The 21,574-nt window shown below is 60.7% G+C and overlaps 1 protein-coding gene across 2 annotated transcripts in view; it reads right to left on the reverse strand.

The window, feature by feature from the left end:
• The window catches only part of jag2b (jagged canonical Notch ligand 2b), a 290,190-nt gene extending 269,134 nt beyond the window's left edge, over window positions 1–21,056 (reverse strand). For both annotated transcript variants that reach the window (XM_072494245.1, XM_072494244.1), the window contains exons 1-2: window positions 20,865–21,056; window positions 20,410–20,709 (exon numbers count right to left, since the gene is read on the reverse strand). In XM_072494245.1, coding sequence (XP_072350346.1) covers window positions 20,410–20,709; window positions 20,865–20,933 — 369 coding nt within the window. In that variant the 5' untranslated portion in view covers window positions 20,934–21,056. The remainder of the gene's footprint in view (window positions 1–20,409; window positions 20,710–20,864) is intronic.
• Between the last annotated feature and the right edge of the window lie 518 nt (window positions 21,057–21,574).

A 21,574-nucleotide genomic window follows, 5' to 3' on the forward strand; every position in this document is an offset into this window, starting at 1 on the left:
CCGATATATTAAAAAATACAATTCTTAGATTAATAACACAGCCTGCACAGAAATAGAACTGCAAATGAAATGTGAAGTGTCTCTTCAAGCACACACATTTAATTTAAATTATCACACTGGGAAGCACAAATATTGCAGAGGAACCTTTAGAAGTGTTTTAAACGGAAAATACAACTGTGGCTGGAAAATTGCTACGAGATGTCAAATTGAAGGGGCAACACGAGCAGTTTGCGCACAACAGTCGCCTGAATTGACACCATGTTACCACCCTGTGGATCCATGTGTACTTGTACATAACACGGTGCCTTGCCCTGTTAGTATAATGGAAATATCTGGAGTGTACAACTAGTTAGGCTTAAATAATGCAAGGCTGTGTAACGTTAGATTGATATGCCGGAATTTCACCAGATTACCTCAGGAGGTCAAGGAGAGATTTCGCAGGAAGGAGCAGGTTTAATGAGCCAAATGTCCTTCCCCAACCCATCTCCCCCCAGCCTGGATTTTCTTTCATTCTCAGCCATAGGCTGAAGCATGACACAAGGCAGTTAAAACATCAAGAAGTTGATGACATTCAATTCCTTCAATATTTAATTCTTAATGTCACTGAGCTCAGCCTCTCAGCACCCACTCTGCTGAACGAACAACATACTGCATGAAAATACTGGAGTGCGTGGAGTCTGCTGCACCGGCTTCGGGGAAACCTATCTAACTAGATGGCTGAGTGAAGTAGCACTCTGCGAACCAGCAGATATGCCAGACCTCACAACACATTGCGAGGTGCACTCAAACCAATTCCAGTTTTATTTTAAAAACACTCAAGTACTTCAGTTTAGCGAGTAACCTCACCGTGCTTACACATGCCAAGTAAAAACCCTGCTTCCCAAACTCAGCACCACCACAATGGCCTCCATTCGAGTGGCACTAACAATATGTCATCGGTATACAATCAGTGGTGGATCACTGCACACCTCACAACACAGAGGCCAATTGGTTATTGTGCCAGCATTAGCTCTTTCAAAGAGTGGTCCCAATTGTCACGCAAGCCTGCAAATCCACCCCCCCCCCCCCCCCCACTCCTCCAAGTATTTAACAAATTTTCTTTTGAAAGCTTTATTGAAACTATTCCCACCACACTTCCAGGCAGTGCTTTCCAGATCATAACTTGCTGCATTAAATAAAAATTACTTCATCATCTTTCCTCTGCTTTATTTTCGCCAGAACTGTAATTCCTCTCGGTCAGAGGAAAACGAAGCTCGCCATCCTACTGGGTCAGCGAGCACAACACTGAAAGGATGAGAAACATCGGGTGCTATGGCTTATATATCACTGGCTCCAGGGGTCGCTTTCCGTACTCTAGAATCAGTGTCTTTGAGAGGAAACCACAGAGTTTAGTCCAAAACCAGTAGCCCACAGTTCATTGCGTGCTGAGGAAGCACTGTTTGGAGCTTGCTTTGCACATATTTGCTGCTGCCTTTCTTATACTACCAAGGACAAACTTCAAAAATTGCTTAACTGGCTAGAAATCCCGATGTCCTACAGTCATGAAAAGCGTGATTCAAGTCCAGGTTCATTTGTTCTCTTTTGTAGGGTCGTTATTGAGCAAACCCAACCCGCAACAACCAAGGAAATACAGCAAGACCAAAACTACAAAAGTGTCTAACATTTGTTCTGTCCATTTCAGCCATTGTTAAACTGGATCACTGGAGTAAATAGGATGCAGGTCCAAAGAAATAAGTGTTGGCAGAGATGCAATCATAAATCAAAAGACGATTGGGAATGTCAGAATTCTTTCGTCTTGGTAAATCTTTGAAGCAAACATCACACCAATGAAAGAAAAAAGGCTGAAGTCTTGTATTTCTCTGGCGCGCGTCATGTCCTCAGGACATCCCAAAGCACCTTCCAGGTAATCAAATGCAAGGCAGCCAATTACAGTAAAAACAGCAATTTGATCATTATGTTTTTGTTTAAATTTAGAGTACTGAATTCATTTTTTCCCAATGAAGGGGCAATTTAGCGTGGCCAATCTACCTACCCTGCGCATCTTTGGGTTGTGGGGGCGAAACCCAGGCAGACACAGGGTGAATATGCAAACTCCACACGGGACAGTGACCTGGGGCCGGGCTCGAACCTGGGACCTCGGAGCCATGAGGCAGCAGAGCTAACCGCTGCGCCACCATGCTGCCCCAGCAATTTGATCGTGACCAGATATTCTGTTTTAGTGGCATTTTTTGAGGACTGGTATTGGTCAGGACACCTGGGGATCTCCCCCATCACTTTATGGATCCTATGGATCCTTTATAAGTTCATTCTAAATGTTTTATAATTATATGATTGCATGGTTGAGAGGAAAACCAAGGGAAAGCGATATAAAAGAGAGAACACAGTTTGAAAGGGGGTTCAGGAGCAGAGAAACCTCAGAGTACATAGGCACAGATCGTTAACAGTAGCAGGGTAGGTTAATAAATCAGTTAATAAGGCATGTGGAGTCCTGGTCTTCAGGAAATGACGGTGATCCTTTTGTACAACACTGTTTTGGCCTCAACTTGAGAATTGTATCCAATTCTGAGCATTACACTTGAGGAAGGATGTGAAGGCATTGGGGAGGATATAGAAAAGATCCAAGAGGATGGTTCCGACCCAAGAGAAAATGTTAGCAGCAATGTGGAGAAAAGGCGGGGGAGTGGGACCAGCAGCACTGCTCTCACGGGTGTCCAGCAATGGCCCTCCTTCTGTGTAACTACCCTACGATTTGCCAACGCTGCATCAAAAACCTTTTTTTAAACTGTTTTAGGAAATGTAAACTCCCCCCCCCCCCCCCTCCATTCAATACTGCGCAACTGGAAGGGTCAAGGATCACACACTCCCTTTTAAACAAGCAGCAAGGAACTAACTTACTGTTTTGCTTTGCTTTGAAATTACAGGCTTCCCTTCCCCACTTGGTCTGTGCAGCGGATACACAGACTTCCATGGAAGCGCTTCACATCCCATTTTAAGTGAGCAGACCTCAGACTTATGATGTCAGCACCACAACAGGATGAAGATCGTCTCAAGTATTCCATTCAAGCTCCACGTTCTCAGCGTAAACCTGCTGAGGGCTTGACAGAAATATTTGTTTTAAAATTAACCACAAGGTGCAGATTAGCGACTGACATCACCGCGCATTCCTCCACCACATGTTCTCAGCTGTCTCTGTGAAAGTAGAAATTATTTCAGGGAGACATCACCAAGTAGGGCACAAATGCAAACAGTCTGAGAATTGGGTAGCCAGCAACAAAATACTGCATGAAAAGTAACCCGAGTGAACCGGGATAAGAATTGAAGAACGTTTTCTGGTGCGCAGCAGGACAAAGGAACACAGACTGGATGACACCAGATGCAATGGCAGATGCAAAGCAAGGCTCACCCTAAATTTCCCTTTTAAGGTCTGGATGTCACCTCAAATGGGACTGGAGCTGAGGAAATTAATGATCTGGAGTTTTCTGAATGTAAACATTCCAACTCTTCGGTGCTTAAGTTAAACATCTGGCTGCTGAAATCAGGGGGAAGAAAATGGTCTCAACAGGTTGCTGGAAGCTTGGTGCTCAATCGCTTTTTCCCCATTAAATTACTATTCTATCATCTCCTGGGCACTACATACCGCAGCACTAACAGCTGACTCCATCCCAATGTTTTCACTGAATGCTTGGAAACCCCACACTACACACGACTGTGGCACCCAATGTAAACACCTCAGCTGCGTCAGTCCCTCCCATCCGCAATCCGTTCCCTTCCTCTCCGCGTGGAATCACGATGGGGTATGGTTTGGGTGGAGACAATTAGCCTCTGGGAGCTCAATGTAGTGACCATGTGGGAATTCAAGCATCAAGTGGTGGTGGTGGTGGTGGTGGTGGTGGGGGGGGGGGGGGGGGGGGGGGGGGGGTTTGGCTATTCAATTAACCAGGACATTACAAATGACCCCTAAACCTGCCCGCTCGAGACAGTGACGCTTTCTAAGCTTGATCCTGGATTAGCAAGTCCCCTGTATAACTTTTCCCTTTCCAACCCAAATATACCAAGGCAATTACGGTCTAATGTCACTCTAAGAACTTGCAATTATACAGCATCGCCAATGATTTCAGGATGTAGCAAAACATGTTATAGTCCTCCAGCTAAGAACAACCAAGTCAATACAGATTGGTAATTAAACTTGGAGAATTCTAGTAATCTACTTTGTCCAGCAGCACACTGCTTTTATACACTGAGTAATGGGGGAGAACTTCATGCCAATTCAATGACAGACATCTTAGCTCCCATTTAAAATGTTCTTAGTCCTTGAGAAAATATTCATTTGTCAGTTCTCCCAGGTTTCCCCCCTCACTCTACCCTTTTCTGATCTAATCATTTCAACTATAGAGTAAGAAGACATGCCCCTGAAGCATGTCTGTGACTGCCAAAGTCTACATTGAATGGCCCCAAGTCCCCGCCACACAAGCTTGTAGCAATCCTGTGGAGTAGTTTTGTGAGAACGCTGATGGTTTGGACAACATACACCAGCTCTCAGCCTCCCAGGTAATACAGAGCACCAGGTTACTACATTCAACATTTACACTAGCAAAAACAACAGCAACCCCCACAACCTTGAACCACAGCACAATATGAAATGCAACCAGATCCAGGCCCACATCTGCCCTGCACTGTGCTGGAGGCTGTTTAAAAAGCAGCAGTGATGAAAGCCACCAGATCAGATAATCAGAATTCCAGCTCAGCAATCGGGCACGGCCTCAACCACTAGAATGTGGGCAACCTTAGCCGGAAGAAGCCACAAGCAGGGGACAGCGCAAATTTAACGGGCGATAAATACGCAAATTGAGAAAAAGCAGAATGAAACGGGGACGGCCAGTATGAATCGCCCAAGAATTACAGACCTCCAGCTTTATGACAACGCACAAAATTACAGATACCCCGTGCAAATTTGGGAAAATAACATACTCGAGAGAAAGTGGGCAATCTGACCTAAGGTTCAGATGAAGTTGGAAAGTTCAAGTCAAAATGTTACTTGACCCCCAAAGGGAAGATCACTCCTGGGCACCCATTGCCTTTTTTAATAAAAAAATGGATATGCCATCGACATTTGAAAACCGTTTTGATGACAGCTCCACTCAGCAGCTATCACCTCCTCTGCGGTTAACGCTGACGCAGTGTTCCCTCCCTCCCACCCACCCTCTGCAATCGCTGCCACTTATGAAGAAACACCCGTGCCTCAGGAGAGAAGAGTGACCTCGCACGCTGGGTGCAGCTAGTACTTTGCTTCCATTTAGTGTGCCTGACTGCAGCACGCAAGTCAGTCTGCAAACAACATCCTGCACTTTATATACATTCCAACACTTGCACCACAGAATTCTGTAGGAGTGCTCTTTCCTAGGCACAGCGCAAATGGAGGCCATGCAGCCCCATTGTGCTAGCTGTCCAATTAGTCCCCACTTCCTCTGCTGCTGCCCCAGAGCAGAACTTCCTCTTCAGTAAGTATTTATCCAACGCCACAATGAACGTTACCATTGAGTCTCCTCGTCCCACCCTCTCGAGCAGTGCATTCCGGATCACGATCATTGCAAAAGAATGTTGTTCCTCTCCCCTTTGCTACTTTTGCCAGTGTAATTTTGAGGATACCCCTTGTGTTTTGTGAACAATTTTCTTCTTCTTCCTTCCAATATGAACAAAACAAGCACGTTGGTGCACTGGTGGTTTGAGAGGATATTCTGTATCTCGGACCATGATTTTTATTTTGGTCCCCCACCACACAGTAAAATCCCAACCACACACCCCACCTCCCCAACTTCTCCCTTCCAACACCAACAAGCTCGCAAGGCTTTAAATGAGCACAGGAACTCAAAAAAAGGTGTTCAGTTACTGGTAACAGAATAACAAACTCTCAAATAACACGCCGAGCAAAGTATTCTTATCACTCCTTCAAACACTTTCATCCTAGAAACAGTAGCAATGAGATCACTGGGACATACAAAGACAAGGTTCAGAAGACTGTTTCTCCCTATTCTTCACACCCCTCCCTTTCATTTTCTGTCGGGTATGAAAACTCATCCGCTAACCTTTAAGATTCTGAGGGGTATTGACAGGATGGATGTGTGGAGGATGCTTCCTCGTGTCGGGGAATCTAGAACAAGGGGTCACTGCTTAAACGTGAAGTGTCGCTCATCTAAAACAGAGAAGGAGGATTTTCTTTTCTCAGAGGGCTGAGTCTCTGGAACTCTCTTCCTCAGAAGAGAGCGGAAGCAGAACCTTTGAATGTTTTCAAGGCAGAGCGAGACAGATTCTTTATTGAAAGGTTATGGGGTTGAGGTTTGAATCAGATCAGCCGTGATCTGGCACAGCTGGCTCGCAAGGCTGAATAGCCTACTCCTTCGCCTAATTTGGATGTTCTCCTGAGTTCCAGACAAGAGTGGCCGCCAGACAGACCAGAAAGACCAGGCAGGTAGCTGGGGAACCCCAACTGCACCTTACTCCTAGGAATTCGCCTGCTCCTAATTCATATGTTATGTAACAGATCAAACTTAAAATAGAACACTTAAAATTTGATGACTTTTTTTTTTAAAACCTCGAGACATAAGATCACCCTTGGTGAGATTCTGTCCCAAATCTAATGTGATCCTATACTCGGGGCGGCACAGTGGTCAGCACTGTTGCTTCATAGCTCCAGAGTCCCAGGTTCGATTCCCGGTTTGGGTCACTGCCTGTGCGGAGTCTGCACGTTCTCCCCGTGTCTGTGTGGGTTTCCTCCGGGTGCTCCGGTTTCCTCCCACAAGTCCCGAAAGACGTGCTTGTTAGGCGAATTGGACATTCTGAATTCTCCCTCTTTGTACCCGAACTGGCACCAGAATGTGGCGACTAGGGGCTTTTCATAGTAACTTCATTGCAGCCTACTTGTGACAATAAAGATTATTAATGCCTGCTTGGAAAAGCTGGTGAGTGATTCCCCAATCAGAGCCTCTCTTCTGCAGCACAAGACCTACAAATGACACAGGATCACGTAGAAACAAAGTAAAGTACAGCACAGGAACAGGCCCTTCGGCCCTCCAAGCCCGCGCCGACCATGCTGCCCGTCTAAACTAAAATTTTCTACACTTCCGGGGTCCATATCCCTCTATTCCCATCCTATTCATGTATTTATCAAGATGCCCCTCAAACGTCACTATCGTCCCTGCTTCCACCACCTCCTCCGGTAGCGAGTTCCAGGCACCCACTACCCTCTGTGTAAAAAACTTGCCTCGTACACCTCCTCTAAACCTTGCCCCTCGCACCTTAAACCTATGTCTCCTAGTAATTGACCGCTCTACCCTTGGAAAAAGCCTCTGACTATCCACTGTCTATGCCCCTCATCATTTTGTAGACCTCTATCAGGTCGCCCCTCAACCTCCTTCGTTCCAGTGAGAACAAACCGAGTTTATTTAACCTCTCCTCATAGCTAATGCCCTCCAAACCAGGCAACATCCTGGTAAACCTCTTCTGCACCCTCTCTAAAGCCTCCCTATCCTTCCGATAGTGTGGCGACCAGAATCGAACACTATACTCCAAGTGTGGCCAAACTAAGGTTCTATACAGCTTGCAACATTGACTTGCTAATTCTTATACTCAATGCCCCGGCCAATGAAGGCAAGCATGCCTTATGCCTTCTTGACTACCTTCTCCACCTGTGTTGCCCCTTTCAGTGACCTGTGGACCTGTACACCTCGATCTCTCTGACTGTCAGTACTCTTGAGGGTTCTACCATTCACTGTATATTCCCTACATGTGTTAGGCCTTCCAAAATGCATTACCTATGTTTGAAAAATGAAGAGATCACAGCATTGAAGAACCTATAACCATTTCATCTGACCCTTGTTTCTTCCAAGACTCCATTACACCTTCTCCTTTCCCAGGTCACACTGTCCCTCTTGCTTCCCAGATCCAACATCCTCACCTCCTCTCCCACCAATACTAGGGCCCAAACCTCTCACTCCCCCAAAAGTTCATCACAATACGAAAGGACAGGAAAGAAGGTGAAGTTCATCTCTCCCACCTGGGGACCAACATAATCATCAGCCTATCTATCTTCATTCAACACCTTCAAGTATATCTCTCTCTGCGACAGGCCCGTACACTCTACTAGTTTTCAACCTGTAATCCTGAACTCTTCTCCCAATGCTTCTGACCATCAGTGTCACAGAATGATACGGTATTGGAGGTCATTGCACCATCATGGCTTTTGAAAGAGCTTTTCAATTCGTCCCACCGACGCCCCTTCCTTCTGGACCTGCCAAATGTATTCCCATTTCAAGTACCTATCCAATTCTCTTTTAAATATTATATTGAATCTGCTTCCACCATCCTTTCAGGCACTGCATTCCAGTGAAAACCAAAACTCATTTGTACAAAACAATTGCCTCTCATTTCGCCTCATTACCTTCAATCCGTTTCCTCTGGCAGCTGACCGCTTCACTACTGGAAACTCTGGTAACTGAACACCACCTTTCTCTTTATTTACTATCAAACCCTTGATGATTTTGAACATCTTAATTAACCATCTGTGCTCCAAGGAGAGCAACTCCATTCTCTCCACATAACTGAAATCCCTCATCCTAGTATCATCCTTGTAAATCTCCTCTGCAACCCTCCCCAAGGCCTCAAAAGGCTTCGTAAATTGTGGGGCCTGCAATACTCTACCCGGCTGAGACCCAACCCGAGATTAAAGCAGCCTTTTCAACTTGTACAATATCACAGAATAATTACAGGATGAGACCATTTGGCCCATCGAACCATCTTAGAAGATTTTGTTACAGAACATGCTGTGTAAATACAAGTTTATATCACCATCAAATTCCTGCCTCTCTCCTCCTCCACACATCTTCTCTCCCAAAATCATTGCACTCTTCCTACTCTCAGCTCTGTCTTTCACTCCCTCTCCTTCAATGCATCGTACAATAATACAGAAACTAGGGGCAGGAAAAGACTGGCCGATCCATTATGTGTGAAGCTTCATGACCAGACACATCTAGACCTCCATTCCATTCCATCAGTCATGTAACCTCCAGGAGAGGCCAAGAAAAAAAGCAGAGGCTCGAGTTCAAAAAGGAGGGAAAAATCTGGAAAATTCCTCTGACTCCCATCACACCCACTCTTCCCTCGTTTTCCAATCTGCTTCGCCTCTTGTCCATTTCATTTCAGCCTGCTTTATCCCACACACACATACATCGCCCCAGAAAGACACACACAGCACCCCTCCCCACACACACACACACACACAAACATCTCCCACACACACACACACAAACATCTCCCACACACACAGCACCCCCCCACACACACCCCCCCCCACACACACACAGCACCCCCCCAACACACACACACAGCACCCCTCCCCGCACACACACACAAACATCCCCCACACACACAGCACCCCCCCCACACCCCCCCCCCACACACACACACACAACCCCTCCCCACACACACACAGCACCCCCCCCAACACACACACAGCACCCACCCCTACACACACACACAGCACCCCCCTCACACACACTTAGCACCACACACACACACACACCACCCCCCCCCACCCCCCTCCCCACACACACAGCACCCCCCCAACACACACACACACACACAGCACCCCCCCCCCCACACACACCCTCCCCACACACACACAGCATCCCCCCCCAACACACATACACACACACAGCAGCCCCCCAACACCCCCCCCCACACACACACACAGCACCCCCCCCACACACACACACATCACCCCCCCCACACAGCACCCCCCACACACATATACAGCACCCCCCACACACACATACAGCACCCCCCCCCACACACACACAGCACCCCCCCTACACACACACACAGCACCCCCCTCACACACACAGCACCCCCCCCACACAGCACCCCCCCTCACACACACAGCACCCCCCCCCACACAGCACCCCCCACCACGCACACAGCACCCCCCCACCACACACACAGCCCCCCCACCACACACACAGCCCCCCCACCACACACACAGCCCCCCCCACACACACACACACACACACACAGCACCCACCTCACACACACAGCACCCACCCACACACACAGCACCCCCCCACACACACAGCACTCCCCCACCACGCACACAGCACCCCCCCCACCACGCACACAGCACCCCCCACGCACACACACAGCAACCCCACACGCACACACACAGCAACCCCACACACACACAGCAACCCCACACACACACAGCAACCCCACACACACACAGCAACCCCACACACACACACACAGCACCCACCTCACACACACACAGCACCCCCCCCACACACACAGCACCCCCCCACACACACACAGCAACCCCCCCCACACACACACAGCAACCCCCCCCACACACACACAGCACCCCCCACACACACACAGCACCCCCTACACACACACACAGCACCCCCCTACACACACACACAGCACCCCCTACACACACACACCGCCCCCCCCTACACACACACACCGCCCCCCCCACGCACACACCGCCCCCCCCACGCACACACCGCCCCCCCCACGCACACACCGTCCCCCCCCACGCACACACCGCCCCCCCCACGCACACACCGCCCCCCCCCACGCACACACCGCCCCCCCCCCACGCACACACCGCCCCCCCCCCCACGCACACACCGCCCCCCCCCCACGCACACACCGCCCCCCCCCACGCACACACCGCCCCCCCCCACGCACACACCGCCCCCCCCACGCACACACCGCCCCCCCCACGCACACACCGCCCCCCCCACGCACACACCGCCCCCCCACGCACACACCGCCCCCCCACGCACACACCGCCCCCCCACGCACACACAGCCCCCCCACGCACACACCGCCCCCCCCACACACACACCGCCCCCCCCACACACACACGGCCCCCCCCCACACACAGCCCCCCTACACACACGGCCACCCCCACACACACGGCCCCCCCCACACACGGGCCCCCCCCCACACACGGGCCCCCCCCACACACGGCCCGCCGCACACACGGCCCCCCACACACACACAGACCCCCCTAAACACATAGTCCCCCCCACACAGCCCCCCATAGCACAAACAAAGACCCCCACACTCAGCACCCGCCACCCACAAACACACACGCACTCCCACACACAGACCCAGATCCCCCACACACACACCCAGCCCCCACACCCAGCACCCCCCCCCCCACACACACCCAGCTCCCCCACACACCCAGCTCCCCCACACACCCAGCTCTCCCACCCAGACACCCAGCCCCCAACTCGCACACCCAACCCCCCCACCCACACACAAGTACAAACCAAGCCCCCCCCACAACCAGTACCCCCCCACACAAACACCCAGCCCCGCACACACACACAACCAGCACCCCCGCCACACACACACCAAGCTCCCCCCCACACACACACACAACCAGTCCCCCCCACACACAACCAGCCCCCCCCCCCCACACACACACACACACCAAGATCCCCCCCCCACCCACACACACAACCAGCCCCCCGCAAGCATGTGCGCCGGGGGCACAGGGAGGAGGGGTGGTGCGCCGGGGAGGGTGCGCCGGGTGCACGGGCAGGGTGCATCGGGGGCACGTGGAGTGTGCGCCAGGGGCACGGAGAGGGTGCGCCGGGGGCACGAGGAGGATGCGCCGGGGGCACGGGGTGGGTGCATCGGGGGCACGTGGAGGGTCAGCCGGGGGCACGGGAGGGTGCGTTGGGGCACGGGGAGGGTGGGGGGGGTGCGCCGGGGGCACGGGGAGGGGGGTGTGCGCCAGGGGCACGGGAGAGGGGTGTGCGCCAGGGGCACAGGGAGGGTGGGCCGGGGGCACAGGGAGGGGGTTGTGTGTCAGGGGCACGGGGAGGGTGGGCCGGGGGCACGGGGAGGGCGGGCCGGGGGCACGGGGAGGGCGGGCCGGGGGCACGGGGAGGGCGGGCCGGGGGCACGGGGAGGGCGCGCCGGGGGCACGGGGAGGGCGCGCCGGGGGCACGGGGAGGGCGCGCCGGGGGCACGGGGAGGGGGCGCCGGGGGCACGGGTTGGGGGGGGTGTGACGGGGGCACGGGGTTGCCGGGGGCACGGGGAGGGTGCGTCCGGGGGCACGGGGAGGGTGCGCCGGGGGCACGGGGAGGGTGCGCCGGGGGCACGGGGAGGGTGCGGCGGGGGCACGGGGAGGGTGCGGCGGGGGCACGGGGAGGGTGCGCCGGGGGCACGGGGAGGGTGCGCCGGGGGCACGGGGAGGGTGCGCCGGGGGCACGGGGAGGGTGCGCCGGGGGCACGGGGAGGGTGCGCCGGGGGCACGGGGAGGGTGCGCCGGGGGCACGGGGAGGGTGCGCCGGGGGCACGGGGAGGGTGCGCCGGGGGCACGGGGAGGGTGCGCCGGGGGCACGGGGAGGGTGCGCCGGGGGCACGGGGAGGGTGCGCCGGGGGCACGGGGAGGGTGCGCCGGGGGCACGGGGAGGGTGCTCCGGGGGCACGGGGAGGGTGCGCCGGGGGCACGGGGAGGGTGCGCCGGGGGCACGGGGAGGGTGCGCCGGGGGCACGGGGAGGGTGCGCGGGTGCACGGGGAGGGTGCGCCAGGGGCACGGGGAGGGTGCGCCGGGGGCACGGGGAGGGTGCGCCGGGGGCACGGGGAATGTGGGCCGGGGGCACGGGGAGTGTGGGCCGGGGTCACGTCGAGGGTCGCCGGGGGCACGGGGAGGGTGCGCCGGGGGCACGGGGAGGGTGCGCCGGGGGCACGGGGAGGGTGCGCCAGGGGCACGAGGAGGGTGCGCCGGGGGCACGGGGAGGGTGCGCCGGGGGCACGGGGAGGTTGCGCCGGGGGCACGGGGAGGTTGCGCCGGGGGCACGGGGAGGGTCGCCGGTGGCACGGTGAGGGTGCGCCGGGGGCACGGGTTGGGGGGGTGTGACGGGGGCACGGGATTGCCGGGGGCACGGGGAGGTTGCGTCCGGGGGCACGGGGAGGTTGCGTCCGGGGGCACGGGGAGGGTGCGCCGGGGGCACGGGGAGGGTGCGCCGGGGGCACGGGGAGGGTGCGCCGGGGGCACGGGGAGGGTGCGCCGGGGGCACGGGGAGGGTGCGCCGGGGGCACGGGGAGGGTGCGCCGGGGGCACGGGGAGGGTGCGCCGGGGGCACGGGGAGGGTGCGCCGGGGGCGCGGGGAGGGTGCGCCGGGGGCGCGGGGAGGGTGCGCCGGGGGCGCGGGGAGGGTGCGCCGGGGGCGCGGGGAGGGTGCGCCGGGGGCGCGGGGAGGGTGCGCCGGGGGCGCGGGGAGGGTGCGCCGGGGGCGCGGGGTGGGTGCGCCGGGGGCAAGGGGAGGGTGCGCCGGGGGCAAGGGGAGGGTGCGCCGGGGGCACGGGGAGGGTGCGCCGGGGGCACGGGTAGGGTGCGACGGGGGCACGGGTAGGGTGCGCCGGGGGCACGGGTAGGGTGCGCCGGGGGCACGGGTAGGGTGCGCCGGGGGCACGGGTAGGGTGCGCCGGGGGCACGGGGAGGGTGCGCCGGGGGCACGGGGAGTGTTGGCCGGGGGAACAGGGAGGGCGGGCCGGGGTCACAGGGACGGCGGGCCGGGGGCACAGGGAGGGCGGGCCGGGGGCACAGGGAGGGCGGGCCGGGGGCACAGGGAGGGCGGGCCGGGGGCACAGGGAGGGCGGGCCGGGGGCACAGGGAGGGCGGGCCGGGGGCACAGGGAGGGTGCGTCGGGGTGGGTGCGTCGGGGGCACGTGGAGGGTCGGCCGGGGGCACGGGGAGGGTGGGGGGGGGTGCGCCGGGGGCACGGGGAGGGTGGAGGGGTGTGCGCCAGGGGCACGGGGAGGGTGCGCCGGGGGCACGGGGAGGGTGCGCCGGGGGCACGGGGAGGGTGCGCCGGGGGCACGGGGAGGGTGCGCCGGGGGCACGGGGAGGGTGCGCCGGGGGCACGGGGAGGGTGCGCCGGGGGCACGGGGAGGGTGCGCCGGGGGCACGGGGAGGGTGCGCCGGGGCACGGGGAGGTTGCGCCGGGGGCACGGGGAGGTTGCGCCGGGGGCACGGGGAGGTTGCGCCGGGGGCACGGGGAGGGTCGCCGGTGGCACGGTGAGGGTGCGCCGGGGGCGCGGTGAGGGTGCGCCGGGGGCAAGTGGATGGAGGGGTGCGCAGGGGCACAGGGAGGGTGCGCCCGGGGGCAATTGGATGGGGGAGGGTGCGCCGGGGCACAGGGAATGTTGGCCGGGGGCACAGGGAGGGCGGGCCGGGGGCACGGGGAGGGCGGGCTGGGGGCACGGGGAGGGTGTGCCGGGGGCACGGGGAGGGTGCGCCGGGGGCACGGGGAGGGTGCGCCGGGGGCACGGGGAGGGTGCGCCGGGGGCACGGGGAGGGTGCGCCGGGGGCACGGAGAGGGTGCGCCGGAGGCACGGGGAGGGTGCGCCCGGGGCACGGAGAGGGTGCGCCGGGGGCACGGGGAGGTTGCGCCGGGGGCACGGGGAGGGTCGCCGGTGGCACGGTGAGGGTGCGCCGGGGGCGCGGTGAGGGTGCGCCGGGGGCAAGTGGATGGGGGGGTGCGCAGGGGGCACAGGGAGGGTGCGCCCGTGGGCAATTGGATGGGGGAGGGTGCGCCGGGGCACAGGGAATGTTGGCCGGGGGCACAGGGAGGGCGGGCCGGGGGCACGGGGAGGGCGGGCTGGGGGCACGGGGAGGGTGTGCCGGGGGCACGGGGAGGGTGCGCCGGGGGCACGGGGAGGGTGCGCCGGGGGCACGGGGAGGGTGCGCCGGGGGCACGGGGAGGGTGCGCCGGGGGCACGGAGAGGGTGCGCCGGAGGCACGGGGAGGGTGCGCCCGGGGCACGGAGAGGGTGCGCCGGGGGCACGGGGAGGGTGCGCCGGGGGCACGGGGAGGGTGCGCCGGGGGCACGGGGAGGGTGCGCCGGGGGCACGGGGAGGGTGCGCCGGGGGCACGAGGAGGGTGCGCCGGGGGCACGGGGAGGGTGGGCCGGGGGCACGGGGAGGGTGCGCCGGGGGCAAGTGGATGGGGGGGGGTGCGCCTGGGGCACGGGGAGAGTGCGCAGGGGGCACGGGGAGGGTGCGCCGGGGGCACGGGGAGGGTGCGCCGGGGGCACGGGGAGGGTGCGCCGGGGGCACGGGGAGGGTGCGCCGGGGGCACGGGGAGGGTGCGCCGGGGGCACGGGGAGGGTGTGCCGGGGGCACGGGGAGGGTGCGCCGGGGGCACGGGGAGGTTGCGCCGGGGGCACGGGGAGGTTGCGCCGGGGGCACGGGGAGGGTCGCCGGTGGCACGGTGAGGGTGCGCCGGGGGCGCGGTGAGGGTGCGCCGGGGGCAAGTGGATGGGGGGGTGCGCAGGGGGCACAGGGAGGGTGCGCCCGGGGGCAATTGGATGGGGGAGGGTGCGCCGGGGCACAGGGAATGTTGGCCGGGGGCACAGGGAGGGCGGGCCGGGGGCACGGGGAGGGCGGGCTGGGGGCACGGGGAGGGTGTGCCGGGGGCACGGGGAGGGTGCGCCGGGGGCACGGGGAGGGTGCGCCGGGGGCACGGGGAGGGTGCGCCGGGGGCACGGAGAGGGTGCGCCGGAGGCACGGGAAGGGTGCGCCCGGGGCACGGAGAGGGTGCGCCGGGGGCACGGGGAGGGTGCGCCGGGGGCACGGAGAGGGTGCGCCGGGGGCACGGGGAGGGTGCGCCGGGGGCACGGGGAGGGTGCGCCGGGGGCACGAGGAGGGTGCGCCGGGGGCACGGGGAGGGTGGGCCGGGGGCACGGGGAGGGTGCGCCGGGGGCAAGTGGATGGGGGGGGTGCGCCTGGGGCACGGGGAGAGTGCGCAGGGGGCACGGGGAGGGTGCGCCCGGGGGCAAGTGGATGGGGGAGGGTGCGCCAGGGGCACAGGGAGTGTTGGCCGGGGGCACAGGGAGGGCGGGCCGGGGTCGAGGGAGGGCGGGCCGGGGGCACGGGGAGGGTGCGCCGGGCGCACGGGGAGGGTGGGGCCGGGCGCACGGGGAGGGTGCGCCGGGGGCACGGGGAGGGTGGGCCGGGGGCACGGGGAGGGTCGCCGGGGGCACGGGGAGGGTGCGCCGGGGGCACGGGGAGGGTGCGCCCGGGGGCAAGTGGATGGGGGGAGTGCGCCGGGGGCACGGGGAGTGTTGGCCGGGGCACAGGGAGGGCGGGCCGGGGTCACGGGCAGGGCGGGCCGGGGGTACGGGGAGGGGGGGGTGGGGGGAGTAGTGTGCCCAAACCCGGTATATTAATGCATAAACTGCATCCACCTTGGAGGGGGGTCGATCACCCAAACAGGCCGCCAGACAGAGTGCTGGGCTCCTGTTCAAACGTGCACGAGACCTGTACAAATCCGTAAGCAAAGGGGAGTAGATCCCGCTCCCCTTCCAATCCGGAACACAGGGAGTAGATCCCGCTACCCTTCCAATCCGAAGAGGGGAGTAGATCCCGCTACCCTTCCGATCCGGGAGCAAGTGTTGGGGGGCGGGGAGTAGATCCCACTACCCTTCCAATCCGGAGAAGGGGGAGTAGATCCCGTTCCCCTTCCAATCCGGGAGCAAGTGTTGGGGGCGGGGAGTAGATCCCGCTACACTTCCAATCCGGAGAAGGGGGAGTTGATTCCGCTCCCCTTCCAATCCGGGAGCAAGTGTTGGGGGGGGAGTAGATCCCGCTCCCCTTCCAATCCGGAGAACGGGGGAGTAGATCCCGCTACCCTTCCAATCCGAAGCACGGGGGAGTAGATCCCGTTACCCTTCCAATCCGGGAAATTAAATGAAAGTAGGCTTCAAATGAAGTTCCTGTGAAAATCCCCTTGTCGCCACATTCCGGCGCCTGTTCGGGGAGGCTGTTACGGGAATTGAACCGTGCTGCTGGCCTGCCTTGGTCTGCTTTCAAAGCAAGCAATTTAGCCCTGTGCTAAACAGCCCCTCCAAGGGGAGCAAGGGGGAGTAGATCCAGCCCTCCCTTCCAATCCGGGAGCAAGGGGAGTAGATCCCGCACCCTTCCGTTACATAAGAACTAGGAGCAGGAGTAGGCCACCTGGCCCTTCGAGCCTGCTCCGCCATTCAATGAGATCATGGCTGATCTTTTGTGGTCTCAGCTCCACTTTCCGGCCGAAACACCAGAACCTTTTATTCCTTTATTCTACTAAAAACTATATCTTTATCTGCTTCACTGGGCAGGGAATTCCATAGATGCACAACCCTTTGGGTGAAGAGGTTCCTCCTAAACTCAGTCCTAATTACAGGAGCGGGGGGGTAAATCCCACTCCTATTCCAACCCGGGAACCGGGCGGGTGGTGGATCCCGTCGGGAGACGGGGGGTAGGTCCCGTCGGGAGCCGGGGTGGAAGATCCCTTCGGGAGCCGGGGGTGGGGGTGGATCCCGTCGGGAGCCAGGAGTGGGGGGTAGATCCCATTGGGAGCCGGGTGGGTAGATCCCGCCGGGAGCTGGGGGAGTAGATCCCATCGGGAGCCGGGAGGGGGTAGATCCCGTCTGGAGCCGGGAGGGGGGGTACATCCCGTCAGGAGCCAGGAGGGGGGATAGATCCCATCGGGAGCCGGGAGGGGGTAGATCCCATCGGGAGCCGGGAGGGGGTAGATCCCATCTGGAGGGTGGGTAGATCCCATCGGGAGCCGGGGGTAGATCCCATCGGGAGCCGGGGCTGGGGGTAGATCCCTTTGGCAGCCGGGGCTCGGGTAGATCCCTTTGGCAGCCGGGGGGATCACAAAGGGGGTAGATGCTGTTGGGAGAGGGGGGTGGGGGGTCGATCCCGCTGAGAGAGGGGGGTGGGGGGTAGATCCCGCCGGGAGAGGGGGGTGGGGGGTAGATCCCGCCGGGAGAGGGGGGTGGGGGGTAGATCCCGCCGGGAGAGGGGGTGGGGGTAGATCCCGCCAGGAGAGGGGGGTGGGGGGTAGATCCCACCGGGAGTGGGGGGGTGGGGGTAGATGCCGCCGGGAGAGTAGGATGGGGGTAGATCCCGCCGGGAGAGGGGTTGGGTGGACGATCCCGCCGGGAGAGGGGGTGGGGGTACATCTCGCCGGGAGAAGGGTATGGGGGGGGAGATCCCGCCGGGAGAGAGGGGTGGGGGTTGATCCTGCAGGGAGAGGGGGTGGGGGGGTCGATCCCGCCGGGAGAAGGGGGGTGGGGGGTCGATCCCGCCGGGAGAGTGGGGTGGGGGGTAGGTCCCGGGGGAGGTGTAGATCCCGGGGGGGGGGGGGGGTGTAGATCCCCGGGGGAAGGGGGGGTGTGTAGGTCCCCGGGGGAAGGGGGAGTATTGGTCCCAGGGGGAAGGGGGGGGGGTTGTTGGTCCCCGGGGGAAGGGGCGTGTAGGTCCCCGGGGGAAGGGGGGGTGTAGGTCCTGGGGGAAGGGGGGCTGTATGTAGGTCCGGGGGGGGGGGGGGGGGCGGGATAGGTCGGGGGGGAGCGGGGTAGGTCGGGGGGAGGGGGAGGTAGATCCCGTTTGTAGGTCCGGGGAGGGGGGGTGTTTGTAGGTCCGGGGGGGGGGCGTGTAAGTCCGGGGGTGTAGGTGGGGGAGGGGGGTGTAGGTCGGGGGGGGGTGTAGGTCGGGGGTCGGGTGTAGGTCGGGGTCAGGGGGGGGTGTAGGTCGGGGGGGGGGGTGTAGGTCGGGGGGGGGTGTAGGTCGGGGGGGGGTGTAGGTTCGGGGGGGGGGGTGTAGGTCGGGGGGTGTAGGTCGGGGGGGGGGTGTAGGTCGGGGGGGGGGTGTAGGTCGGGGGGGGGTGTAGGTCGGGGGGGGGGTGTTGGTCGGGGGGGGGGTGTTGGTCGGGGGGGGGGTGTAGGTCGGGGGGGGGGTGTAGGTCGGGGGGGGTGTTCGGGGGGGGGGGTGTAGGTCGGGGGGGAAGGGTGTAGGTCGGGGGGGAAGGGTGTAGGTCGGGGGGGGTGTAGGTTCGGGGGGGGGAAGGGTGTAGGTCGGGGGGGAAGGGTGTAGGTCGGGGGGGGTGTAGGTCGGGGGGGAAGGGTGTAGGTCGGGGGGGAAGGGTGTAGGTCGGGGGGGAAGGGTGTAGGTCGGGGGGGGGTGTAGGGTCGGGGGGGGGGGGGTGTAGGGTCGGGGGGGGTGTAGGTCGGGGGGTGTAGGTCGGGGGGTGTAGGTCGGGGGGGGGGGTGTAGGTCGGGGGGGGTGTTCGGGGGGGGGTGTAGGTCGGGGGGGGGTGTAGGTCGGGGGGGGGGTGTAGGTCGGGGGGGGGTGTAGGTCGGGGGGGGGTGTAGGTCGGGGGGGGTGTAGGTCGGGGGGAGGGGGGTGTAGGTCGGGGGGAGGGGGGGTGTAGGTCGGGGGGGGGGTGTAGGTCGGGGGGGGGGGTGTAGGTCGGGGGGGGGGGGTGTAGGTCGGGGGGGGGGGGGTGTAGGTCGGGGGGGGGGGGTGTAGGTCGGGGGGGGGGGGGTGTAGGTCGGGGGGGGGGGTGTAGGTCGGGGGGGGGGGGGTGTAGGTCGGGGGGGGGGGTGTAGGTCGGGGGGGGGGGGTGTAGGTCGGGGGGGGGGGGTGTAGGTCGGGGGGGGGGGGTGTAGGTCGGGGGGGGGGGGGTGTAGGTCGGGGTGTAGGAGACCCCCCTCCAGCAGGTTCCGGGCTGACAGGCAGCTGCCGGCGGGGGAATGAGGGTGTGGCGGGGAAGCCGCTCTTCCCGGCGGTGCGGGGCGGGATTCTCTGGGAGCAGCTCCCGGTGATTCCGCTCCCCGGGCAGGAGGGGCAGCTCCCCGGGCAGGGGGGGGCAGCTCCCCGGGCAGGGGGGGGCAGCTCCCCGGGCAGGGGGGGGCAGCTCCCCGGGCAGGGGGGGGGGGGGGGGGCAGCTCCCCGGGCAGGGGGGGGGGGCAGTTCCACATCCACCGCCCCCCCGGTCAAACTAAACTTTCTGCATCGCCCTCCCGCCCGGAAGAAAAAGTACCCCCCCCCCCCCAGGGCACTGTGTTTGAATTCATCTGGGGGTTGCATTTTTATTTGGAAAATGAGATTGGGGGGGGGGGGGGAGGATGGTTATACAATGTATATAACAGGAGCAGCACAAGGTGTGAGAGAGAGTGTGTGATGAGTGAGTGAGTGAGTGTGAGTGGGTGAGTGTGAGTGAGTGAGTGAGGGAGTGTGAGAGTGAGAGTGAGTGAGTGAGGGAGAGTGAGTGTGAGAGAGAGTGGGTGAAGGAGTGTGGAAGTGAGTGAGTGGGGGAGTGTGTGAGAGTGAGTGAGTGAGTGAGGGAGTGTGAGGGAGAGTGAGTGAAGGAGTGTGGAAGTGAGTGAGAGTGTGAGTGAGTGAGGGAGTGTGAGGGAGAGTGAGTGAAGGACTGTGGAAGTGAGTGAGAGAGTGTGAGTGAGGGAGTGTGAGTGAGATTTGATTGCAGCAGGAGGCAGCTTTTGAACAGAGTGTACAGCAGACAGGACGGTTGCACCCAGCCCAATGCAAACTCACTCACCGGCCAGACGAACTGGAAGGGGATGGCGAAGGTGGCGGCGGTGCCCCTGTCGGGCAGGGAGAAGGTGTTCTCCCCCAGCACCGGGGTGGAGGCGCTGCCGAAGGTGCAGCTCCCGCTGCCGGCGATGCGAGCCTGGTACTCCTTCAGGCAGATCTTGAAGTAGGTGTCGCACACGTCCCGGGTGCACCTCCGGTCCAGGGGGTTCCTGGGGCCGTCGCAGCAGCTCCCGTCCTCCAGCTCGCCGTTCACGTTTTGCACCGACTTAAACTTGACCTGGAAAGAGCCCGTTGCAAAGGACTCCTGGAGAGAAGCCGAAAGGGAGGGGAGGGGGGGTTAAAGATAAAACAAGCCAGCATTAGATTAGGCAGGGTGGCAATGAGACTCAGCAAAGTAGAGAAGGGAGAGGGTGAAAATGGATAAATCTCAATGCAATGCAGCATTATTTCACTGCATACCTCAATCCAGAAAGTTGACAGCAAAGCGCCTGCAACGAGAAGATGATAAATCCCTTTAAAATCCAGCATGCCTTCGCCCCTCTCTCTGCTCGCTTTGATAATAAACCTCCCAAAGAGCCAGATCCGCTCACGGTCCCAGCCGCAGGACAATCCACACTGCCTGCTTTTCTTGCAATGCAACGAATCCCAAGGACTGGGGTTATTTTTTTCCCCTCCTCCCCTTCCCTTCCCTCCCTCCTACCTACCCGCTACCTCCCCTACCTATGTTAAACACACACAAGCAAAGTGTCTGGGCTGGCTTGAAGCAAGTGCTGGCTATGGATCCGAAAGGGGTGGGATCTGGGCTGGAGAGGGAGGGAAGGAGGGTGTGAAATGCCAGCCTAGCTCAGCCCAGGCAGCAGCCAGAGGGATAGATTGGGACCAACCAGAGGGGATGGGACTGTCCCACTTCAGCACTGGCTCAAAGGGAGAAAGAAATGGGAAGGGAGACTCTGTTCAGCACGGATTTGGTGGGGGGTGGGGGGGCTGTCAGCCTGGCTTCAGCGTGGTTTTTAGCACGGAGTTTGAGGGTAGGATTTGAACTAGGTTTAGAACGTCAGGATTTGAACCAGGTTAGCACAGATTTAAAGTGAGGGTTCGCATGACATTCAGCACAGGTCTGAGGGGGTTTAGTATGAGGGGAGAAGTAGACTGGATTTAACACAGGTTTG

This window comes from Scyliorhinus torazame, chromosome 2 (genome assembly GCF_047496885.1).
Source record: "Scyliorhinus torazame isolate Kashiwa2021f chromosome 2, sScyTor2.1, whole genome shotgun sequence".
In the NCBI taxonomy this organism is placed as follows: Eukaryota; Metazoa; Chordata; class Chondrichthyes; order Carcharhiniformes; family Scyliorhinidae; genus Scyliorhinus; species Scyliorhinus torazame.